Genomic DNA, 24,780 nt, shown 5'->3' with positions numbered 1-24,780 from the left:
CAATATTTTTTATTCTTCGTCGGAAGAAAACAAAGGTTGCGAAGCAAGTTTGGTTGCATTAACAAAGGCACTCGCTCTCTGGTAACCTAGCAACGTAGGGAGTGACACGCTAACAGCCAATCATGTAACAGTGTCATGTTTGGTTGCGCCATATCGTTGTCTCGTGTCTAAGTGCGCACGCGCGGCTGAGAGTGCACGTCAGCAGCCAGACCCTATTGGCTGGTCTGCTGGATTCCTCTTCATAAGCAGAAAATGAGTGCCGCAGCGAGCGAGGAAATTGTAAATAAAAGAGAAAGGCAGCTCGCCAGTGAGCCAATAATCCTGCAGCACTAGGTGTGTTTGACTAGAAACGGCGACGTGCTGATAGATCAGTGTTTGACCTCCGCGAGAGCGATTATAAAGCGTACGGAGCAGTCTCGCGCGGTTTGTTTATTATACACAGACTGAAGCTCGCGTGACGCTCGCGGTCATTTCAGCGTCTGCCGCCTCACTAAATGAGGACATAAACACATGAACAACAGCTCTAGAACTGCTCTGAGAGTCACTTCATGAGCATTTTACCTTTTGATTCGAGTAAAACTTAACTCCTATCATATACACACAGAACTGTAAAGGTATTCAAGGCAACCCGTCAAAATAAAAGTTCGGTTTTAATATTAACGGTATTAATATTGTTCAGCAGACAGCACTGCTACTACTAGGCTACTATTAAAATTAAAACTTTTTTTTTTAGTAATGATCATACAACAGTTATTCCATGTTTTAATTTTAATAGTAACCCCCCTTTGTTTGCCAAAATAAATAAACTTTGATTTTCAATAATTTAAAGATAAATTAAATTAATGTTTTATGTCTTCATTTGAAAACCAGATACAGAACACAGAATTTCTGAGGAAAAATAAAACATTTTATAAGGCTATTTTAAGAATAAATTTAAATAAACTAAGTTGTTTTTATGCATTCAAATAATTAGACATACTACACCAGAATTTAATAAAAATAAAACATATGGTGAAAGAAAATAAAACATCCACTTATGAAAGTGGATGAAGATTTGAAATTTCTTGAAGTCTTTAACAACCTAGAAATGATGATTCTGTCTGAGCTATGTGTTTTAAAATGAACATGCACTAATGTAAACGTAGCCTAACAGATGTGTAAACTGAAAACAATTTGAACTTTATTAAAATTATTTATTTATTGTGTTGGATATATTTTGTTCCTTTGTGCATTGGCTCAGGAGATGAGGCTTTGAGTCTGTATAAATATCAACAAGCTAAACAAAATAGTTTTTTCAGATAATGTAATCTTATTAAAACTGATTTTATAAAACTGGTATTGAAAAAAGTACCGTTCAGGAACCGGTATCGAACTCAAGGTATCGGTATCGATATTGAAATTTTTTGAACGATACCCAGCCCTACTTGCCAGTATGGCAGTTTTTTGGATATTATAAGTCTGACCGTAGTCAGACCAAATGTCCTCTGCAAATTATGCAAGACCGTCGTCCCCACCAAGACTGGTAATACCACGAACTTGATGTACCACCTTAAAAAAAATATCAATAATTATCGATATCGACCGATATGAAACACTGATATCGTGATACAGTTTTCAGCCATATCGCCCAGCCCTACTCTGCTGTATCCCATGATCCCACAGGACGGACGCCTGTAGGGTTGAGTGTGTTAACATTGAGCTCATGTTCTGTCCCACGCCCATCTCACCTCTCTACTCATTAGTGTTCATTTAGCGTAATGACATGCATTAGTGCGAATGCTCTTTTTGCTTGTTTTCATAAATAATGTAAAAGCCGCATGCGTGATTCCTGCTCCGTCGCCATGGTAACAGCAAAAGAGAGTTTTCGAATCAGCTGTATTTCGGCTCCGGCGTTAAGAGGTTTCCTGGGAAATGTGTTTCTCACTCGTGTTCTTGAGCGTTTGAGAGGGAGTTTCTGGGTGAAATGTCACCTTGAAGCTGATGTTCAGAACAGACTGAGATGTTCAAGTGCTATAGAGGAGAAAAAGGTTTTTAACTATAACAATTTATGGAAATTAATTTATAAGTGTCTTGTCATTGCATTGCAAGTTCACATGCATGTTACGTATTTGCCAAAGAAATTGTTATACACTGAAGACAGAATTTTATTTTCTTCATTCTGTGGAGGGATTTAACAGACTGAATTAAATAAAGAAAATTAATAAAATGATTGATAGTGTTGCAGTAAATAAATAATAAAATAAAAGTACAATGAATTTATTTAATATTTATTCCTGTTGCAATAAATAAAAAATAAAAGCACATTAAATAAATAAAATAAAAGTGCAATGAAAATTTATAATTATTTAAAATAAATCAAGTAGAATGAAATGTATTTCAGGTCACTTTTCATTTTGCATAATTTTCATTTTATGCAATTTATTTATTTGTAGTCACTTTCATTATGCATATATTTATTGATTGCAACATTTTTATGATGTATTTATTTTCAGGATTGATATTTTTATTTTAATATTGATTTGCTTTATGCATATTTCAATTTAGCATTCTAAAGTGTATTCATGTGGTAGTTCACATCCTTTGTCATTTCACTGGCTGTGGCTGTGTATTGGCAAGAATCTGGCGATACGATACGGGGTTGCGAGACGATATATTGCGATACTGTAAGCAAAGCAATATATTGGGATATTTCTTATTTTAGGAATATGATATATTTTTAGGAAGGCTGTCATAAAGAGCACACCACTAATATGCAAACCTTAGCAATAACTAAAAACTGTTTAACCAGAACTCACTGGGATCTGCGTTTGCAATAATCAGTCCGTGTAACATTCATCGTTATTGAACCACTTTTTGTGCAGTACGAGTAAAGGGGGAACAATTTAAGTGCTTGTAGGATTCTTTAGTTAAATGTATTTTATATAAAAGACCATATATATTTTTAGACCCTGCTTTAAAGGTTCACAGTTTAAGTTTACAATTGTAATATACAATGTCATAATATTTTGATCTGAACAAAAAATTACATCTGATTAGTATTAATGAATATTGCTGGATTCCTAAAGAAAACCAGACAATTGTAAAACAATAAAACAAATACAGATGTTGAACATTTTCAGAACCTTTCATCTTGGATTTCACAGGTTTTTCAGTTTGTATTTATGTTCCGCGTGGAATCTCCGAGACCGTGACGCGAGCACCGTCCCAACCGCACAAAACGCCCCCAAAACGAGAGAAAGCTGCAGCCGCGCAGTGACACTTCCGGGACCGAGGTGGCTCCCGGGGCGGACGTTACCACAAAAGCCCAAATGACACCACACTTCAGCTTTGTACACCGAAACAGGAGCTGGAACAATTCTTTCATCCTCCATTACTGGCAGCGAACTATATTAACGCTAACTTTAGTGGAGTGCTCTAATGCTAGTATTTCCTGTCACTGTTTAAGTTCAGAGATGAAAACTGCTCTCTAGCGGTCGGGATATGAACTCAAAACGAAACAACTGCCATGAATCCTGTATGATATTCTGTATTTTAGGGCTGTAGCGATACACTAATCTCACGATACGATACGATACACGATATTCAGCTCACGATACGATATATATCACGATATTTAGCCAACGATACGATTCGATATAATTCGATACGATTCGATATAATTCGATACGCTTACATCATTTTCTGATAGATTTAAAAGAGACAGTGTGATTTTGGTGACATCTTGTGAGTGTTTCATTTACTTGGATTGAATTAATTGAAATAAACTCAAAAAACATCAGACAGCTTGCAAAATAAATGCTGGACAAAATTAATCAAAGATGTGTTGAGAAAATTAGTTCCATTTATTGAAACAGTAAAACCCTCAGCATGAGCATTTGCTGTGCCCTCTTCATCCACACTCCAAAGTGACTAAGTCAACATCATCGCGTTCACCATGCGCCTAAAGCCGGGGTTTTCCACCACGGTCTCAAATCATGACAAATAAAGTAGGCAATGGACTCTGTAATTTTCTGCGACCTTGGTGAAGCAGATGGAAACTTGTGGGAACAACCGCCATCGATGTCCAGCATAGTTTGTTTTGGGTCACACGGCCGCTGCTGCTTTGGGTCCTCCGTAAGCATAAACTTGTCCAGGTGGTGACGTTTTAGGTGCGCTCGTAAATTTGTGGTATTGCCGGAATATTTAACGTTAGTGCCACATAGCTTACAAACCGCGATGCTTTTATCCAAGTCGTTGCTTTCCTTCTTTTTTTTAAAACCAAAGTGCTCCCACACATCTGCTTTTAAGCAGGCGGGTGCTGGATTTATATTCGCCGCCATTCTCTGAATATCCTCGCTCTGACTTGGTAAACAGGAAGAGGTAGACATCTGCGTCTGTGTAAAGTTAGTACGGGTAACTTGCTCTACAGCAACACTAGCGGCTGGCTGACCAAATCGCTCTTCCTGCAACGCGAACGGGGGTAAACAACACGGGGGATTTGAATGGGACGTATGTATCGATACTCGCGGCTAAAAAATCGATACTTTCTTTGGGAAAAAAATATCGATTTATATTGCAGAATCGATAAAATCCTCCAGCCCTACTGTATTTGAGAATCGACACAGTATCACCAAAACAAAATATTGCGATACTCACGTGTATCGATATTTTCTTACACCCCTACGTTTTATGCTATCATTTCATTGTATTTTATTTATTTAATGCAACATTCGATGATGCATTTAATCATTTGATTATGTATTTATTTGCAAAATTTAGTATTAAATCCCTCCTTAGAAACCAAAAGATCTTTGTGAAATGAATCCCATATGAACTCATGTGTTTTGGAGTCTCTGATGGAAACAGTGGGGTGTTACTGCTGAAATGATGCTCTCATTCAACAGCTGTGTGTGTGTGTGGCTAAAGACAGGTGTGTGTGTGTGTGTGTGTGTGTGTGTGGCTAAAGACAGGTGTGTGTGTGTGTGTGTGTGGACAGACAGGTGGCCATTACTTTCTCTCTCAGCTGCTGGCTTTGTGGTGTGTGTGTGGAATTACAGACGCTGTTATTCTGTCAGTTGTTCTGTTTATCCGTGGGTGGCATGCAACTCATTTTATTCATGTGATGTGCAGTATTTCTGAGTAGAAAGGTTTGTTAAACAGAAAAAATGTAATGCGGCATATGATTTCTTTCCTTCGGGGATTGATTGAATTGAAATCGGAAGGTGAAAGGTTGAAAAATAAGAGTGAATGACTTCAGATGAAGCATTCCTCTAGCTCGAACAGTAGAGGACGATGCTAGCAACGACAAGGTCATGGGTTTGATTCCCAGTGTTAATTAAATGCAATCTAAGTTTCTTTGGATAAATGCATCTACCAAATGCAGAAATGAAAAACCAGCTCAAGTTTTTAAGTTTTGAATCCTTGACCTAATTGTAAGGTTATTACATATAATATTAACCTCCACCAATAAAAAATGTAGGGTTAATTACATTATAATATTAATACGTAATTTAAACAAATAGTTTAATTTAGCTCAAAGGGAATCATTTATGATTTTATAGGGATTCGAACAGAATCAGTGTTACGGCGATTCACTGAACGAGCCGTATAACAAACTCTGCACTGGATATTAAAATCCCAAATATAGTGAAAACACTATTAAATAGCACAGTAACGAAATCGACAGATTAAGGCATTAACTTGTGAGCAGAAAACACAAGATACTTCTCTTTTAAAATATAAATCAGATTTTATTTATATAAACCTAAGACATAAACTAATCTAACACATGAACACAAGCATTCACACATTCACACGTTGCAGAAAGAGAAAGAGTGAGGAAAGGATGAGTTTAAGAGAATGAAACGTGAAATCCCAAGTTTACAGCAATAGACCTGAACAACCATCAATCACTTATTTAACCCTCGCTTTGAGTTTCTCAATGAGGCTAAAATTTATATTAAATACACCAATTAGAACCTGTTAGAATCTGGAGGTGTGTTGCTGGTTTTGCCTGTGTAACGGGTTGTGTCCTCGTTGCAGACAGGGGGGGTTCCCCGAAGTGTCTGATTAGCTGGAAGTTCAGTAGTCTTTGAAGTGATGTCTCTTGGGCGTTGGCTTGCTGGACGTTTGAAGAAGTGCAGTCGACGCTGGACTTGTATCAACTTACATTAACACGAAACTCCACGGAAAGAAAATAAACTAAAGTAAAAGAATAAAATGATGTAATGAGACTAAGTTGTTTTCCTTCTCATTATGGCACGTGGGCCAGAGCATGCTCAAAGAGCAGCACGCACGCGGTGAGAGGGACAAGGGTCCGAGAGTCAGAGACAAGAGAGATGTAAGAGAGAGAGAAAGAATGGGATGTCCTGAGGTTTTAAACTCAGCTTCTGGACCGTCCCATCTGCACGTATTGACCAATTAGGTATTGTCCTTGCTTAGCTAGGGTGTGTTCTTCACCTCATAAATCAGCCTGTTATCAGTCACATGGTCCGAATTTTACAAGCTTTGGCCAAGTATACCTTTTTGAACATGATTTCATAATAAGACTATGATGCCTTTGACAAAGAATTGATTGGAAGAAACATTCACATCATGGATTTTCGAGCTCATACATACTAAATATGCAATATTTATCTTTAAGGCTCGAGCTATTCAATAATGATTAAAAAGACATACATATTATTTGATTAAAACATGATATGTGGGTACAACATAAAAATGTCCTTTTAGGATGATTTTATGTGCATATGGAAAATAAAGTCTTTGTATAGTTCTAAGGAGAACGAAGGAATGTTCTTTAGACAGGAATGTTGGTTTGTCTTCTATGTGGGGGAGAAGTCAGTCTAAGGAAGCTTGTGAATACAATCGTGGAACCCGTGATGGCCATCTCTTTGACCCTCAGTCTTGATTATTTGCAACAAATTTGACAGTCTCCTTCTTGAATTGGAATTATCAATAAGTGTTTCTTTGTACTCAGTGTTGTAAGTTGTTTGGTGAAAAAGGCTTGCTAGTTGGGAGTTGCTTGCCCCAAACTAGATTTATGACGTCCTGTTTCTTGGAGCCTCTCTTTCTGGAATCTCAGCTTCTCATGTTTCAGTGTCCTGACGCATCTTAAAATTGTCTGATTTAGTCTCTGATATCCTACATAATTTAGTGTTCCTGGTCAAAAATGTGAGAAAAAAGAAATCTGAATTGTGAGAATAAAAGTCAGATTTGTGAGCTATAAACTTGCAATTGCAATTTAAAAAAAAAAAGTCAGAATTGTGACCTTGTTTTATTTTTTAATTAAGTGGCAGAAACGGGTTTCCATATCAATTATATATTTATCCATAATAACCATAAATGGAAAAACCAGCCTCAATTTTTATGTTTTGAATCCTTTTCTTAATTTGGTGTTCCTGGTCAAAAATTATAAGTTTTTAATTGCTTATAAATCTCTTGTTACACTATATTATTACCAAATCTTGCATTCAATCTTTTTGTCAACTTGTTTTCTGTCAGTTAGCACAGTTTCTGTGTTTCTTTTTGGATCTGACTAATCGTAGACCTCGTTGTTCTGAACCTATGCACCTCGGTTTATGATCATCAACTGACAGAAAACAAGTTGATTAAAAAGAATTGAATCCAGCATAATAATTTTTTCTGACCAAGAAAAAAACAAATATGCCAATATATATATATATATTTTTTTGTAAGTTGTTGTAGCCTCTATGATTAAAGCCAGTAAGATTTAGTCCAATGCGTTAACACTAACACTAGCATTTTCAGGGAAATGAAAATCCTCTCCGGTCAAAGTGACCTGAACACAGCATGAGGGCTAAGAAAGTAAATAGTCGGGGTTTAATTTACACTTCCAGACACTACAGGATCTTCACACTGGGCTTCTGCATTGGGGTCAGTAAGTGTAATCCAGAGATGCTCTGGTTTTTAACACACTTTAGTGTCTGACAGTAAATCCTGTTCCAGCACGAGCGAAGGATTCATTTGATCAAGATGTTAATGTTTGAGTTTTCAAGAGCTCGTATTCCTTCCTGAAGGTGATTTATGCTTCAAATGAGTGATAAACAACAGATAGATGTGAGCGTATGCGTGTTGAGTCATCAATATGCACCGAAGCAGATGTCTGTCTTAATGGGCGTCTGTGCTGCTAATCCAGTTAAAGCAGAGTTGAAGGATTTGCGGTGGCAAAGTGCAGGAAGGTGACGGTGTTGATCAGCAATCAGCCATGATTCGGCTCAGCTTCACCAAGCTGTGCCGCGTTACTGTGGGTTTTTACTGTCTAGTTTCTTGCATTCACAGACTTTTTCTCTCTGTGTGTGATTTTTGTCGCTCATAAGCATGTGTTTGTGTCTGGTCTCTTCCAGCTGGCCGAGTACCGGCAGAGGAAAGCTCAATCCGATGGCCAGAAGAAGCAGAAGAAGAAGAAAAAGAAGCCGGAGTCGGACGTGGAGGAGCAGGGGAGAAATGAGGGCGAGGAGCAGGAAGGAGATCAGACCACCGTGTTTTCTCTCTCAAAGACCCCCCGGAGCGGAGAAACCGTCACACACGACCAGACCTACACCATAGAGGTGAGCAGAGTTCATGATCGCTCATCGAGACACTGTCAAATCAACCTTTATATACACTGCTGCTCAAAAATTTGGGATCAGTAAGATTTTTAATGTTTTTTAAGGGAGTCTCTTCTGCTCATCAAGTAATATTGTGAAATCTTTTTGCTATTTCTAATATTGGTTTCCTATTTTAATATACTTTAAGATATAATTTATTTCTGTGATCTGCAGCTGTGTTTTCAGCATCATTACTCCAGTCTTCAGTCACATGATCTTCAGAAATAATAATAATATACTGATTTATTATGAGTGTTGAAACTGTTGTGCTGCTTCATATTGAGTTTTGGAACATGTGATACTTTTTTCTTTGATTCTTTGAATACAAAGTTAAAAAGAGCAGCATTTGTTCAAAATACTAAATCTTTTCTAACAATAGAAGTCTTTACTATGACTTTTTATTCATTTAACACATCCCTCCTGGATAAAAGTATTAATTTCTTTAAAAAAAGAAAGAAACAAAAGATATAGTATTGTATATTGTAACACAAGATGTCTTTTTTGATCTTTGATCACAGAAATAAATTACATTTTAAATTATATTAAAATAGAAAACTGTTATTTTAAATTGAAATAATATTTCACAAAGTAACTGTATTTTATATCAAATAGATACAGCCTTGATGAGCAGAAGAAACTTCTGTAAGAAACATTAAAAATCTTACTGATCCCAAACTTTTGAGCCGAAGTGTATATCACTTTTAACAATACAGATTGTGCCGAAGCAGCTTTACATTATTAAATTGGAAAAATAGTGTAATAATGCAAAACAAACACTGTGTTTGTTTATAGTTTTGTCATATAGAGGAAACTTCATAACTCAACTAGTGCCACTAAAATTTATTTTAATTTTAATTTAAGTTTAATTTCAGAAGCTGAAAATGATGTTTATTACTTATATTTATTACTTAATCAAATGTAATTAATATTCAACACTATAAAGGTTGTATGCAAACATTTAAATTACAGATAAGGCAAGTTTATTTATATAGCACCTTTCATACACAGTGGTAATTCAAAGTGCTTTACATGAAAGACAGTGAAATAGTCATTAAAAATCAATAAAAACAGGGCATTAAACAAATATAATAAAAACAAGAAATTTTAAAATGATAGAAATTTATTTAAAATGAGTTTAAAACAGTTAAGAATAGAAAATGATTACATAAAATACAGTGCAGTCAGTTGGGACATATAGCACAGCGCTCATTCAACAAATGCACAGTTAAACAGATGAGTTGAGTCTTGATTTAAATGTGGCTAATGTTTTAGCACATCTGATCTCTTCTGGAAGCTGGTTCCAACTGTGGGCCGCATAATAGCTAAACGCAGACTCCTCTTGTTTTGTGTGAACCCTTGGTGTTTCTAACTGACTCAATCCTAATGATCTGAGTGGTCTGTTCGGTTTATATTCAGTGAGCATATCTGCAATGTATTTAGGTCCTAGGCCATTGAGTGACTTATAAACGAGTAAAAGTACTTTAAAATCAATCCTAAATGTAACTGGAAGCCAGTGTAAGGACCTGAGGACTGGTGTGATATGCTCAGATTTTCTGGTTCTAGTCAGAATCCTGGCAGCAGCGTTTTTATACAAACTTTTAGGTGATGTATTTATTATCTAAATTGTTGTTGGAAATTTAAACATTTACATTACATTGTTTCATGACAGATTTATTCAATCGTATATTAAAATAATGCATAAAAATATATATTTATCAATATGCTGCTTATTTTTTCAGGGTTTCGGTCACAAATTAAGGCTTTAAATCACAGCAGAAAGTTTTAAATTCATACAGTCATGGCATTTAATTAAATTTTTAATTGTATTTATGTTGCATGTATTGCAATAATTTAATATTTTCATCAGCATTTTCATTTTTCAATGCAAATATTTAAGCATTCTTAAAGGAATACTCCATTATTTTTGAAAATAGGCTCATTTTCCACCTCCCCAAGAGTTAAACAGTTGAGTTTTACCGTTTTCGAATGCATTCAGCCGATCTCCGGGTCTGGCGGTAGCACTTTTAGCTTAGCTTAGCACAAAAGTGGAGTATTCCTTTAAATCAACATTTACTTTATGCATTTACTTGAGATCTAAACGTGAGTGAATGTTATTCAAATATAATAAATTAAGTCTTTAATTTAACCCACGTGTTCAATTCAAATGCATTCAGCCTGTTTGCTAAAACAAGAACAAATATCTGTCAATGGGGAATGAAAACTTGTTTTTCCTTTGAATTAAGTTGACTTGACAGATATTTGTTCTCGTTTTAATCATAAACTCACTTCATTTTGATTAATTTCTCATAAAACAAGACAACAAAACATTTAGCGGTCATATTGACATCGTGTTGCCTTCGATTCATTCCTTTGCTTGGTCTTAAAGTCTTAAATTTACCTTCATAAAACCTAGCTAACTATCAAGATACAGACTTTAATGGGGTTCCTGAGGTAAATGTTATGCCCTTAAAACCCATTGAGGTTGAAACCAAAATTGAAGGATGGAGTCTGTTGCCTCATTTTGTCACTTTTTATTGTTTCTGACAATCTATAAAACTCACAATGTCCCGATCCTTAACTGAGCTGTGGTGTTTCTGTCTGAAATGCCTGTATAGTGTGATTTGAGATTGCAGCACTGTACATGTTATGATTATGGTTACTCAAATAATGAGTATAATGACATGAATGTAATCACAGTACTCTGTTTACAGGAGCTCCAGCTTTAATGGCATCATGAAGGTGCATGTAAACGCAGTCAGTGAGCAAACGCTGTGTTTCTGTCTAAATGCTTGTCGTGGGTTGGTTATGTAGATGTTTCTGCAGGCTGTTGTTGTGTATGAACTGCTATAACTAATGTTTAAAGGTGAAGTGTGTCATTTCTGCAGCTTTAGCGGCTCTGAAGGGAATTTCAGAAATAATGACTCCAAACAAACATAGAGGCCATGCATTATTGAAGAACAAGACTTTCTGCTCAGTGATTCAAGAACTGCTCTGAGTGACAGTGATATTTTAGTATCAATGAGATACTATGGTTTTATTAATAATGAATTGAGTTTTTATTTTTATATTTTTCATTCTCAATGTAGTTTTAGTAACCTAATTTTGTTGTTTTTGTCATTTATTAGTTTTTTAAATATATTTGTATTATTATTTTTTCTATTAATTATTTAGTTTTTTTATTTTAGTTTAAATTATTTTAGTACTTCAACTTCAAGTTAGGGTTAGGTGAAATGTTGTCTTGAAATAAAAAAATATATAATTTTGATATTTTATTTCTGTTACCATTTATTTTATTTCAAGTAACATTTTTATTCAGGTTTAATTAACTAAAACGGCTCTGGTGAGTGATTTGTTAGATTAAGTCTTCATGCCTTTGAGATTTGTTCGTTTGTGAGTCTTTTTGAAAATGAAAGTGTCTTGAAAAATTACTCACCGTTAATTACTCACTGTATATGAGTTTGTTTCTTCATCAGGTTTGTAGAAATGTGTCTCTGCATCAGTGTCTCAGCAATGGATGCTCTGCAGTGAATGGGTGCCGTCAGAATGAGAGTCCAAACAGCTGATAAAAACACCACAATAATCCACACCACTCCAGTCCATCAGTTAACATCTGGAGAAGACAAAAGATGAAACTAATCCAGCATCAAGACGTTTCTAACTAAAATACCATAGAGTCCATAATCCATAATAACACCTCCTCCAGTGAAAAAGTGTTCTGGTCTGAATCAGCTGTTTGGACTCTCATTCTGACGGCACCCATTCACTGCAGAGCATCCATTGCAGAGACACTGATGCAGAGACACATTTCTACAAACCTGATGAACAAACACACTCATCCTAATCTTGGATGGCCTAAAGGTGAGGAAATATTCAGCACATTTTAATTTTCATCTGAACTATCCCTACTCTCTATCTATATATATATATATAGACATATTCTGTATGTATATTTAAACAGATTATAGAATATTTATCTTCCCAGCTCTTTTGCCCTCGTTATAAATGTATGCGATATGTGGATGTTTTTAAAGCCCGGCAGGTTTGTGGAGTGTTTGCAGTGTGAAATTAGTGGTTGCCCAGGCAACAGACAACTGAGTTTGAACTGGCTAAGCTGTGTGTGTGTGTGTGTGTGTGTGTCTTGTGTGTGTGTGTGTGTGTGTGTGTGTCGGCTGTCCTTGCAGCAGAATAGCAGCGCCGGCGTGATCTCGCTCTATTCACTCAGCTCTCAATTCTTTATGAAGGTGCTTTATCAACAGAGGTTTCTCCTGGAGTTTCACCTCCATCTGTGTGCGTATGCTCAATCTCTTTAGAACACAGTCCTCTTTAAGCACATGAGACTACTCTGGACGCTGCTGTTTCAGTGTGTTTCTGAAGTGCAGTATGTCGGTAACACGTTTGCATTTAAATCACCACGGCAAAGTTTCAAGTGCTCGTGTAACTTCCTCCTGTAGCTGTTGCCGCGGAAACGATGCTTGTAAGTGTTGCCTTGGAAACAAGTTTGTGAGTGTTGCCGTGGAAACACCGCTTGCTAGTTGCCGTGGCAACAATGCTTGTGAGTGTTGCCGTAGAAACATCGCTTGTGAGTGTTGCCGTGGAAACGATGCTTGTGAATGTTTCCGTGGAAACACCGCTTGTGAGTGTGCTGAAAACAGACAGAACTCGTGTTATATGGTGAATACGTGTGTCCGATGGGTCATATTACTACGGAAGCGTATTGCATTCACTTGAGGAAAAAAAATCTACTCTGTTTTTCTGAATTAACGAGTTAATTATCTCAGAATTACGAGATAATTTTTCATTAAAAAAGTTTTTGCTCTGTTTTTCTGAATTAACGAGTTAATTATCTCAGAATTACGAGATAATTTTTCATTAAAAAAAAGTTTTTGCTCTGTTTTTCTGAATTATCGAGTTAATTATCTCAGAATTACGAGAGAATTTTTAATGAAAAAAAACGTTTTTGCTCTGTTTTTCTGAATTAATGACTTTATCTCAGAATTACAAGATAATTTTTCATTAAAAAAAAGTTTTTGCTCTGTTTTTCTGAATTAATGACTTAATTATCTCGTAATTCTGAGATAATTAACTCGTTAATTCAGAAAAACAGAGTAGATTTTTTTTTCCTCAAGTGAATGCAATACGCTTCCGTATATTACTGACCTGCTAAATTAACTAACAGCCTTTAACTAGTAAATATAATCTGTGTAACTGAAATTTCGAATCTCGTTTGCTATGTATTGCTTGTATTAATACACAAATATTTATTTATTTATAAGCACACTTCTCATCCAATTATCAATATGAAAACTATTTATTTTCATTAAGCACATTTTTTTCATTCACTCAGTACAGAACTGTTTATTCTTTCATTAAGCACATTTTCTATTCAAAACTTTAATTATTTATTATTTTCATCATGCACATTTTCTCCTTCAGTTATTTGTACAGGAACTATTTGAATTAACCCATTTTACCTTATTAAAATAAAATTTAAACAAATGATAGATTTTCTTTTTCTGGAAGCACATAATCTACTCCAATTATCAATACAAAAGCTATTTATTTATTTATTTATTTATTTATTTTCATGATTGACATTTTCTCCTCCAATTATCAGTACAAACCTATTTATTTGAGTTAAGCTCATTTTTATCTCTGATTATCAAAACAAAAACCATTTATTATGTACTTATTTATGTATTTCTTTATTTGTGTATTTATTTTTTGTTTTATTTATTTTCTTAAGCACACTTTCTCATCAAATTATCAGTAAAAATACTATTAAAGCACAGTTTATATATTATTAATACAAAAACAGTTTTAGTTATCTATGTAGCTTTATTAATTTTTTTTCAATAAGTACATTATCTCATATCAGTACGAAACCTATTTATGTATTTAAGCACATTTTACCCCAATTATCAATAATAAACTATTTATTTACATTATATTTGTATATTACAATTTGTTGCATTGACAGTTTTATTATATAGTTAAATATTATTATGATATGTTAATATGACTTTAGTTTACATAGTTTAGCATTTACTCTATACTGTATTTGTTGTATTGATGTTAAAATAAAAAGTTGAAATACGAATGAATAAGAAGTCATTGAGGGTAAAAGCTGAATTAATAAATGTTAATGTAAGAGAGGAAAAGTGTCTGTTACTATAGTGAATCTAATAAGATCAGCTTTGAGAATAATGGAAATTAAAAGATCTTTAACAAGCAATTAACATCCCTGACCACACATTAGATTATCTGCAGCGATTGTTCCAATATTAGTCCATCACAGCCGTTCTGTTGTGTTTTCTGTGTGTCTGGACTGAGCTGAATGTAGGTCAGACGTTCATGCATCAGTGTAATTAGCCGTGATCTGCACTAAAGAGTACCGATCTGGAGACAGAGCTGAGGATCACACTGCTATCTTAGCCTTCGTTTCAGGACGCTGCTTTTGTAAAAGTGTGCCGCTCTTGATTAGTGACCCACTAACACCGAAGCCTCAGAAAGTAGAGCAATGTAGAAATTAATTGCACATGCGACCTCATTATGTTTTCTTTTTTCAGCCCGAGAGTGAAGTCTCAACGACAGCTGAAGACTGTTCATCTGAGGTAAGATCCTAGTTATTTATTTATTTATTTTCACTAAGCACATTTTCTTCTCCATTTATCAATACAAAAAGCATTTATTTTTTAAGCATATTTTCTCCTTCAATTATCAAGACAAACATTTTCTCCTCAAACTATTAATACGAAAACAATTATTTTTTAATTAAGCACATTTCTCTAATTTTCCATACAAAAACTGTATGTATTTATTTGTTGATTTATTTTCACTAAGCACATTTTCTTCTCCATTTATCAAGACAATTTTTTAAATATATTTATTTAATAATTTGTATTAAGCAGATTTTCTCAAATTATTGATACAAAAACTTTTTTTATTTTTTTTAAATTTTAATTAAGCACATTTTCCATACAAATATTTTTAAGCACATTTTCTCCTCCAAATATCAGTAAAACATTTATTTGAGCACATTTGTCCTCCAATTATCAATACTAAAGCTGTTTTATTTGTTTATTTAAGCACATTTTCTCATCCAAATATCAATAGAAAAACTATTTATTTGTATATTTACCAATTGATTTATCTTTTTTAAGTTCATTAAGTACATTATTTTCATTAAGCATGTTTTCCCCAATCATCAAATCATCAAATAGCTTTGGTTATACATTATTTGGATAATTAGTTAAAAAACAAAAGTTATATGTGATTCTGTTGCATGGAACTGAATAAACATAATAAATTGATATTTAATATTAAGGTAACACTTTACAATAAGGTTTCATTAGTTAGTGTAGGGTATTAACTAACATGAACAGTACATTTATTACAGTATTTATTAATCTTTCCTAATGTTAGTTAATGATAATACAGTTGTTCACTGTTAGTTCATGTTAATTCAGAGTGCATTAACTGTTAACAAGCACAACTGTTGATTTTAATAATGCATTAGTAAATGTTGAAATTAAGATTAATAAATGCTGAAGAAGCATTGTTTATTCGTTCATGTATTGTATTATTCGTTACTAATATTAATATAAATTCTGTCCAATTTTATTGTTACTTTCAGTAAAAAGAATGTTGTATTTTTTTAAATTCAGTATCATAAAAATTTAGTTAAATTAAAAAGTCTTACAAAATTACTTTGTATTATTTAATAAAATAATCATTACAAAATAATAATAAATTAATTTCGGTGCATCCCTAATTTATTGTTTGATTTATTTTCTTTAAGCACATGTTCTCTTCCAATTATCTATACAAAGATTATGTATATGTTTATTTATTCTAATATATATTTGTTATTTTTGTATTTTAATATTAGTTAAATTTTTAAAATGTGTTTGTATTGACTTAAAATTACAAATATGGAATAAATGTGATCCAGTGAATGTGTTTTATGAAGCGAGTGTGTTTATTCTCAGGCTTAATTCGAGTGAGTCAGAGTTTGGTTTGGTTAATGACTCGGGGGACGTAACTGTGCTTGTGAATGCTTTATGATGCAGCACAAAAGAGAAATCCAGAAACCTTCACCGCTTGGTCCTCTCCAGCTCTCATGCTCAGCGCACCATGTGACCTGCTGGTTGCCAGGCAGTGAAATCTTACAAAACCTGCCTGAAATTTCTGACCAAAGTTTCACTTCCGTGCTGCTGCTGATCAGAGATTGACAGAAATCAGCTGATTACAGCCTAATCAATAACCAGATAAAGACACATTCAGTTGAGAGAATCTCACAAATCCTGGGAAAGTATGTCCAGCGCACATTTAACCTCAAAACAGATTTTTAAAAATGTGTTTTTCAATATAAAAACTACTTATTTATTCATTTATTTATTTCCATTAAGCACATTTTCCCTTCCAGTTCACAATGCAAAAACGAGAATATAATAAATATAATAAAAAAAGATGTATTTATTTATTTATTTATTTTACATAAGTACATTTTCTCCTTTAATTCTCAAAACAGAAACATTTATTTTTATTAAGCACATTTTCTCCTCAAATTCTCAATACAATTTTTTTTTTTATTAATTTGTTTATTATTAATTTTCATTAAGCACATTTTCTCTTAATTTTCAGTACAATTTTATATTTGTATATTAGGATATGTTGCATTATGACATTATTTTCATTGTATATTCAGAGCATTTAAGTACTAAGCATTTAGTTTAGTTAGTTTAACATTTTGTGTATAGATAGTTGTATTGGCTTTTATAAAAAAAAAAGCATAGAATAAAAGTTAAAATAAATAATAATAATAATAAAAAAATTTAATAATGAAAATGAGTAAATAAAAAAAATAATAAAAGTAATTTATTGTAGAAATGTAAAGCTGGAAAAATGTCTTATAATAGTGAGAATCTTAGCAATAATCAGCATTGAGAAAAATAAGAATTATGGTCAAAAATATTCACATTTTACTGAATTTGAAGGCTAAATATGATTTAATAGTCATTGAAATAATGTCAAAAAAATTATAATGGTCCTAAACATTTCTCAGTGCAAAAAGCATTTCCTGTCTTTGTGAAATTGATGTGCTGGAATCTGTGTATTTTGTGTAAATTGCAGTGTGTGTGTGCAGATGTTCTCCTAAAAGCCCTCTCTCATGAACTGACAGGTAAATGGTTTCCACGAGAGGACAGAGAGTGATTTGACATCCTCTGTGATCGGGGTACAGTAATGCATTTGATAAAGCAGTAATCGCTCTTGCATCGCTCTCTCTCTCCTCCTCAGAGTTTCTTCTGATAATGACTAACCTCACATTTCCTCCTGCTTTACCTTCATCTCTGAGGCTCAGCTGCTTGTGGATATGCTAATGCCGAGGCCACGGATGCCGTTCTGTGGCATTTTAACTGCGCTCACTCAAATCACCACATGAATAGGGGAAGACGGGGCTGCTTGGCATTTTGTCGGCTGTATATTATGTTGGTGGAGGGGAGCGTGTAAAAGCTGAATGAACTGCTTATATAAGAGCACCGTTTAGCTTTTACAGGGACTAAAGTCATCGACAGAAAGGAAAAGAATTGAGAAAAGAGATTTAAGGACATCAGGTTCCCATTTTCTACCTGCAAAGTACCAATATTAATGCTAAATTGTCTCTAATGTATTTTATTTCTGCTAAATTTAAAAATCCTATGAAAGTTGCATCAAAATGCATTTTTGCATAAAGATAAAATTTTCAAATATAGGAATAAAACTAGCATCATATTCTGGATTTAGCAGTGTTATTTTAATATAATTTAGATACTGTTATAATTTTTAATAATATTATGAATTGTTTTAATTTTTCTGTTTTCCATTTTCACCTTAATTTTAGTTAGTTTTAGTAATTTTGTTGTAAAATTCAAATAGATTTTAGTAATTTTATTTATATTAGTTATTTTAGTACATCAAGTACTGAAAGTAGTTTACTTATTTAACTTACTTTTTTCTGCTAACATGTTTTTTTTATTTAAATTTTAAAATATAATATTTTAAAATTATAAAAAAAATATATATAAAAATAATTTTATTCATTTTTATAATATCTATACATATTTGTTTGTTATTTTAGTACATCAAGTTCAACTAGCTGAAATCACATTTACTTTATACTTTATTCTATGTAAAATTAAATTTTATTAAAGTTTTAGTAAAACACAATTTAAAAAAACTTTTGACTTACATTAAAATGCATTTTGCTGAAATAATTTTAATTTCTAAAATATAGGAATAAAACTAGCATTATGGCTTCATTCAGCATTTTATTTCACTGAGATGTTAAGTTTGCTTTATTAATATTTTGAATTTTTATTTTTCTATTGAATTTTACTTAAAGTTGTATTACTTTTTCCTAATGTCTGTATAGGTTTTAGTCATCTAGTTAAACTAAATAAAATGAGAAATGTTGCTTTGACAACTAGATTAAGTTTCATTATTATTGCAATTATTATAACTTATTATAGTTGTTATATTAAAATTATCATATTTATTAAATTGTTTTGTATAAAATGTATACGTGTAATCTTTTTTTTTCTTCTTCTAAATGAAATTTTCACTTGTTTTTAGTTTTAGTGAACAATAATAACCCTGGGATTCAGTAGGCAGTTCTCAGATTCTCCTGACCCAGCTCCAGCAGCGTTTCTGTGGAAAGGGCTTTATAATGAGCGCTCGTGAATCTTCTCTCTCTGTCCCGATCTCTCTTGCAGGAGGAAGATCTGCAGCCGTCCGAAGCGCACATGGAGCCTCAGGGCCGTATACAGATCATGGAGGACGAGCTCGCCGCTAAGAACATGGCCATGGAGGAGCTGAGCCGCGAGCTGGAGGAGATCAGGGCTGTGTTCGGAGTTGAAGGAGTGCAGCAGGTATGTGAAGGACTCGTGAGTCACGCTGGATGAGTGGGTGATAGATGGATGCCCACACACGACACTGATCTGACCTCTCTGTGATTGGGCTGAGCGGATCTCATAGCAGTTCACGTCTCTGCGTGACTCTGCTTTGAACAATACGAATGTCTTTCTTCTTGACATCGACTCTATTAGGCTGCCAGGAAAGTCACATTCTGTCATGTAAATCTTCTAGAATATACACCCCTTCTAGAACATTGAGATCCAGTGATCTCTGTCTGCTCATCGTGCCTAGATCTAGACTTAAAAAACGAGGTGATCAAGCTTTTGCGACTACAGGAACAGTCTGCCTCTTCATATTAGATCTGTTCTCTCTAGCTTTCAATACAACCTTGATCAATGGTTTAATTGTTGTTTTGTTATTGTTGTGTTTTAAATTTGATAGTCTTGTTTTATTTGTCTTATTTCTGAATTTTTATTCTATTCTGTACAGCACTTTGGTCAACTTTGGTTGTTTTTTAATGTGCTTTACAAATAAATATTGTATTGCATGGTATTGTAAATCTGCAGGAAATGGGTTTCATTGATTTTGACCAGACGTTGAAATTTTGACCAGACGTTGGTATTAACTCAAGAAAAAATATTGAATAATACAATCCATTAAAAAAAGTTATAAAGTGAAATGACACAGGAAAAAAGTATTGAACACACTAACTGAGATTATACTTAATACTTGGTGGAAAAGCCTTTGTTTGCAATAACAGCTTGAAGACGCTTCCTGTATGAACAAACTAATCGTTCACAGTGCACAGGTGGGATTTTGGTCCATTCCTCTAAACAGACTGTCTTCAAATCTTGAATGTTCCGCGGGGCCCTCTTGTGAATCTTGATCTTCAGTTCCTTCCATAAATTCTCTATTGGGTTTAAGTCTGGTGATTGACTGGGCCATTCCAACAACTTTATTTTCTTCTTCTGGAACCAATTCCGAGTCTCCTTTGCAGTATATTTTGGATCATTGTCCTGCTTAAATGTCCAACCATGTCTCGTCCTCATCATCCTGGCAGATGGTAACCGATTCACCTCAAGAATTTCCCGGTACATGGCTCCATTCATCTTCCCTTCAATAACATGATTCTGCCAGTACCATGAGGAGAAAAACAGCCCCATACCATGATGCTTCCACCTCCAAACTTCACTGTTGGTATGGTATTTTTAGGGTCATACGCAGAGCCATTTCTCCTCCAAACATGGCGTGTGGTATTATTGTTTTGTAGCAAACATCAATCAAGCTTCAACATGCCTTTTCTTCAAAAATGGAGCCTTCCGAGGTGAGCGTGCATGGATGCCGTGGCGGTGGAGTGCATTGCCTATAGTTTTCTCTGTGACAACTGTACCTGCTGCATCCAAGTCTCTCTGTAGCTCGAGTGGTCTTTGGCTCTTGGATTACTGTGCTGATTAACCTTCTGACTCCCTGATCAGAAATCTTTCGAGGAGCTCCTTTGCGTGGCAGGTTGATGGAGTTTTTTTCTTTCCACTTGTGTATAATGGGCCCAATGGTGCTTACAGGAACATTTAGGAGTTGTGAAATCCGTCTGTAACCACTTCCATTTTTATGCAGCACAACAATCTTGTTGCGAAGGTCTTGGGACAGCTCTTTGCCTCTACCCATCATGAGATGTTTGTATACTTGCATTCAGAGGTGGGTAAGGCTTTTTCTAACTGATTTACCTGCAATAACCTGGCTGATTCTAATTTGCTGTTGTCTTGCTTTGTCTTGCCTTGGTGTACTGCTTTTTCATTGTGTGTTCAATACTTTTTTCTTCTCCTATTTCACTTCATTAAATATAACTTTTTTTATGGATTGTAATATTCAATATTTTTCTCTTTGTAGATTTCTTGAGTTAATACCAACATCTGGTCCACAAAACCAGTCATAAGGGTCAATTTTATTAATTGAGATTTATACATAATCATATAAAGCTGAATGAATAATCTTTCCATTGATGTATGGTTTGTTATGATAGGACAATATTTGTCTGAGATACAACTATTTGAAAATCTGGAATCTGAGGGTGCAAAAAAAAATCTAAATATTGAGAAAATTTCCTTTAAAGTTGTTCAAATGAAGTTCTTATCAATGCATATTACTAATCAACAATTAAGTTTTTATATATTTACAGTAGGAAATTTTCAAAATATCTTCATGGAACATGATCTTTACTTAATATCCTAATGATTTTTGGCATAATGGATAATTTTGACCCATACAATTTATTGTTGGCTATTGCTATATTGTTCAATTACGATTCGTAACGGAGCGAAATAGCAGTAACTGAGACATGTGTGGCGTGGCTTTGTGTCCGCAGCTGCAGGACTTTGAGGAAGCTCTGAAACAGAGGGATGAAATCATCACGCAGCTCACCGCTAATCTGCAGCAGGCGCGAACCGAGAAGGAAGAGGTGATGAGGGAGTTCCTGGAGCTGACGGAGCAAAGCCAGAAACTCCAGATCCAGTTCCAACAGGTATTAGACCTGCTACGTATCGTTAGCATTTCGTTAGCATGCTACGTATCGTTAGCATTTCTGTCTGATTAACAGGAAACATCTTCAGCTATAACAATAACTGTAATGCTGCTATAACGATAATTATAGTGATAGCTATAATGATAACGATAACTATAGTGATTACCCTGATAGCAATAATGAAAGCTAACAACACTATAGCAGTAGCTATAATGATAGTAATATATATATATATATATATATATATATATATATATAGCAATTACTTTAAAGATGACTGTAATAACTAATGATACTTTAGCGAAAACTATAGCGGTAACGATATAGCAGTAATTATGACTATTGATAACTATAACGATTAATGTAATATCTATAGTGATAACTATAGCAATTACTTTAACAGTAACTAAAGTGATAACTATAGCGGTTACTCTAATAGTAACTATAGCGATAACTATAGCGGTTACTCTAATAGTAACTATAGCGATAACTATAGTGGTTACTCTAATAGTAACTATAGCGATAACTATAGCGGTTACTCTAATAGTAACTATAGCGATAACTATAGCGGTTACTCTAATAGTAACTATAGCGATAACTATAGCGGTTACTCTAATAGTAACTATAGCGATAACTATAGTGGTTACTCTAATAGTAACTATAGTGGTTACTCTAATAGTAACTATAGCGATAACTATAGCGGTTACTCTAATAGTAACTATAGCGATAACTATAGCGGTTACTCTAATAGTAACTATAGCGATAACTATAGTGGTTACTCTAATAGTAACTATAGCGATTGCTCTAATAGTAACTATAGCGATTGCTCTAGTGATAATTATAATGAAAAATATGTTTACTTATGATAACTATAAAAATAGAGGAAGCAATAGTGGTAACTATGACTATAGCGTTTATTTTAAGTATAATCGTTACTATAATGAAAACTATAGTGCTAACAATAACTATAGCAATTCCTCTAATGATAACTATATCAATTACTCTAGTGATAACTATTACGATAACTACAAAGTTAACTAATGATAACTATAAAAATTGCAAAAAATAAAGCGATAATTATTATAATTATAGTGATATAGCAAAATCTGTAACTATAGGGATAAGTATAATGATAGCTATAATTATAACTATAGTATTAATGATAACTATAGCTATAACTATAATGAGAACTATAAAAATAGCGATAATGTTAATAAAAATAACTGTAGCAATGATAAGTATAGTGCTAACTTTTATCTTTAATGATAAGTATAATGATAACTACGGTAACTTTAAAAAATAGCAATAACTATAATATCTATAGCGATAACTATAGCAATTACTGATAACTATAGCGATGACAAGTATAACGATAAGTAAAATAAGTATAATGATAACTATAACACTAATGATAGCTATAAAAAATACTGAATACGATAGTGATAACTGTAACGAAAATGATAACCATAACTATAGCGAGGATAAGTATAACGAACTATAATGATACTATAGTGCTAGTGATAACTAGAATAACTGTAAAAATTACTATAACCGTAAAGATAATGTTAACTATATTAGTATCCATACTGTTAATGTTCTGCAGTTTTGTCGTCTGCTGCTTTAAATCCTCGAGCAAGTCAAGGATTATGGATCCTATGGATTCTGCATAGATTAGCATAAAATACATCCACCCACATACAGGGTGAAGCAGTAACTAGCTAAAACTTTTTGACTGATGCTTTTATATGTATTTATATATAGGCGTAATAATCAACATTTCTCTCACCTCTTGCACTGTTTTGGAATTTTTTGAAGTTGTTTTATTTCTCTGATATCCTGATACTCTGGATCTTCCCTCAGCTGCAGGCCGGTGAGATACTACGTAGCTCCAATATCAGCTCCACCGCTACAGATCTGCTCCAGGCCCGTCAGCAGCTCACGCTGTACCAGCAACAGCTGGACGAGAGGGACGCACAGGTCAGAGGTCACCAGGAGAAGACGCAGGAGCAGCTTCTATTGATCGCGCAGCTTCAGGAGAGTCTGAGTGAAGCCGAGAGAGTGAGTTCACTATAAAACAAGTCAGCCCACTCAATGGCCATCAGCCCTAGGCAGCTGTTTTCAGTCATGCCGTCCAGCGTCATAAGCTTTGTTCAAATCAAAGCCAAAAAAATAGTATTGTTCAAGTTGATGTCTAATGCAAAGGCATGTTTACGCACTCCGAGTCCTCATTAAAACAACCAAACAGACATCTTTAAGTGAACTGATTAATTGCTGAATAATTACAGATTCTGTGGTTGTTATTTTTCCTCCATTGCTTATTATCTGAGGAATCAAATTAGGGCTGTCGATTTAATGAGTTAATTGACTGACTGCATGATGTAGCCCATTAGAATGCAGTTATGTCCCTAAAATTCAAGATACAAGGACAAAAAAAATTACCCTCTTATATTTATATCGTAGTCTAGCAGTATTACACAAACAAGAGTGCTGTTTTTCCCAAATATCTACAGGAATGCAAATGTGATATTGATTTTATGCAACGGTTCAATAAACAAGTTAATTTTGTGTTACATTTTAGACACAATATTATCTGTTTTAGCTTAATTACGCAAACGAAAATAGTTCCAAACAAAGCCACGGCAGAACTGTTGCGTATCTCCAAGCATTGTTACTAAATTAATGTTTGTGAATGAATTGAGTGAGTCAATGATTCAGTAACTCATTCATAAAGACAGTCACTTAATTCATTTATGAATGAATCAGCCGTTTGAATGAATCAGT

General features: G+C 34.0%; 2 protein-coding genes across 3 annotated transcripts in view; one reads left to right on the top strand and one right to left on the bottom strand.

The window, feature by feature from the left end:
- The window catches only part of LOC306847560 (tRNA-dihydrouridine(47) synthase [NAD(P)(+)]-like), a 356,345-nt gene that overhangs the window by 31,319 nt on the left and 300,246 nt on the right, over nt 1-24,780 (bottom strand). The gene's annotated exons all lie outside the window — the stretch shown is intronic.
- Nucleotides 1-24,780, top strand: part of LOC306847556 (A-kinase anchor protein 9-like) — a 124,143-nt gene that overhangs the window by 10,073 nt on the left and 89,290 nt on the right. Inside the window, exons 2-7 of the mRNA XM_079381545.1 lie at nt 8,346-8,549; nt 15,155-15,199; nt 17,770-17,823; nt 19,340-19,495; nt 21,844-21,999; nt 23,860-24,057. Coding sequence (XP_079237671.1) covers nt 8,346-8,549; nt 15,155-15,199; nt 17,770-17,823; nt 19,340-19,495; nt 21,844-21,999; nt 23,860-24,057 — 813 coding nt within the window. The remainder of the gene's footprint in view (nt 1-8,345; nt 8,550-15,154; nt 15,200-17,769; nt 17,824-19,339; nt 19,496-21,843; nt 22,000-23,859; nt 24,058-24,780) is intronic.

This window comes from Barbus barbus (assembly GCF_936440315.1).
Source record: "Barbus barbus genome assembly, chromosome: 27".
In the NCBI taxonomy this organism is placed as follows: domain Eukaryota; kingdom Metazoa; phylum Chordata; class Actinopteri; order Cypriniformes; family Cyprinidae; genus Barbus; species Barbus barbus.
The sequence above is the reverse complement of the archived record's forward strand: the minus strand, read 5'-3'. Positions and strand labels throughout refer to the sequence as shown.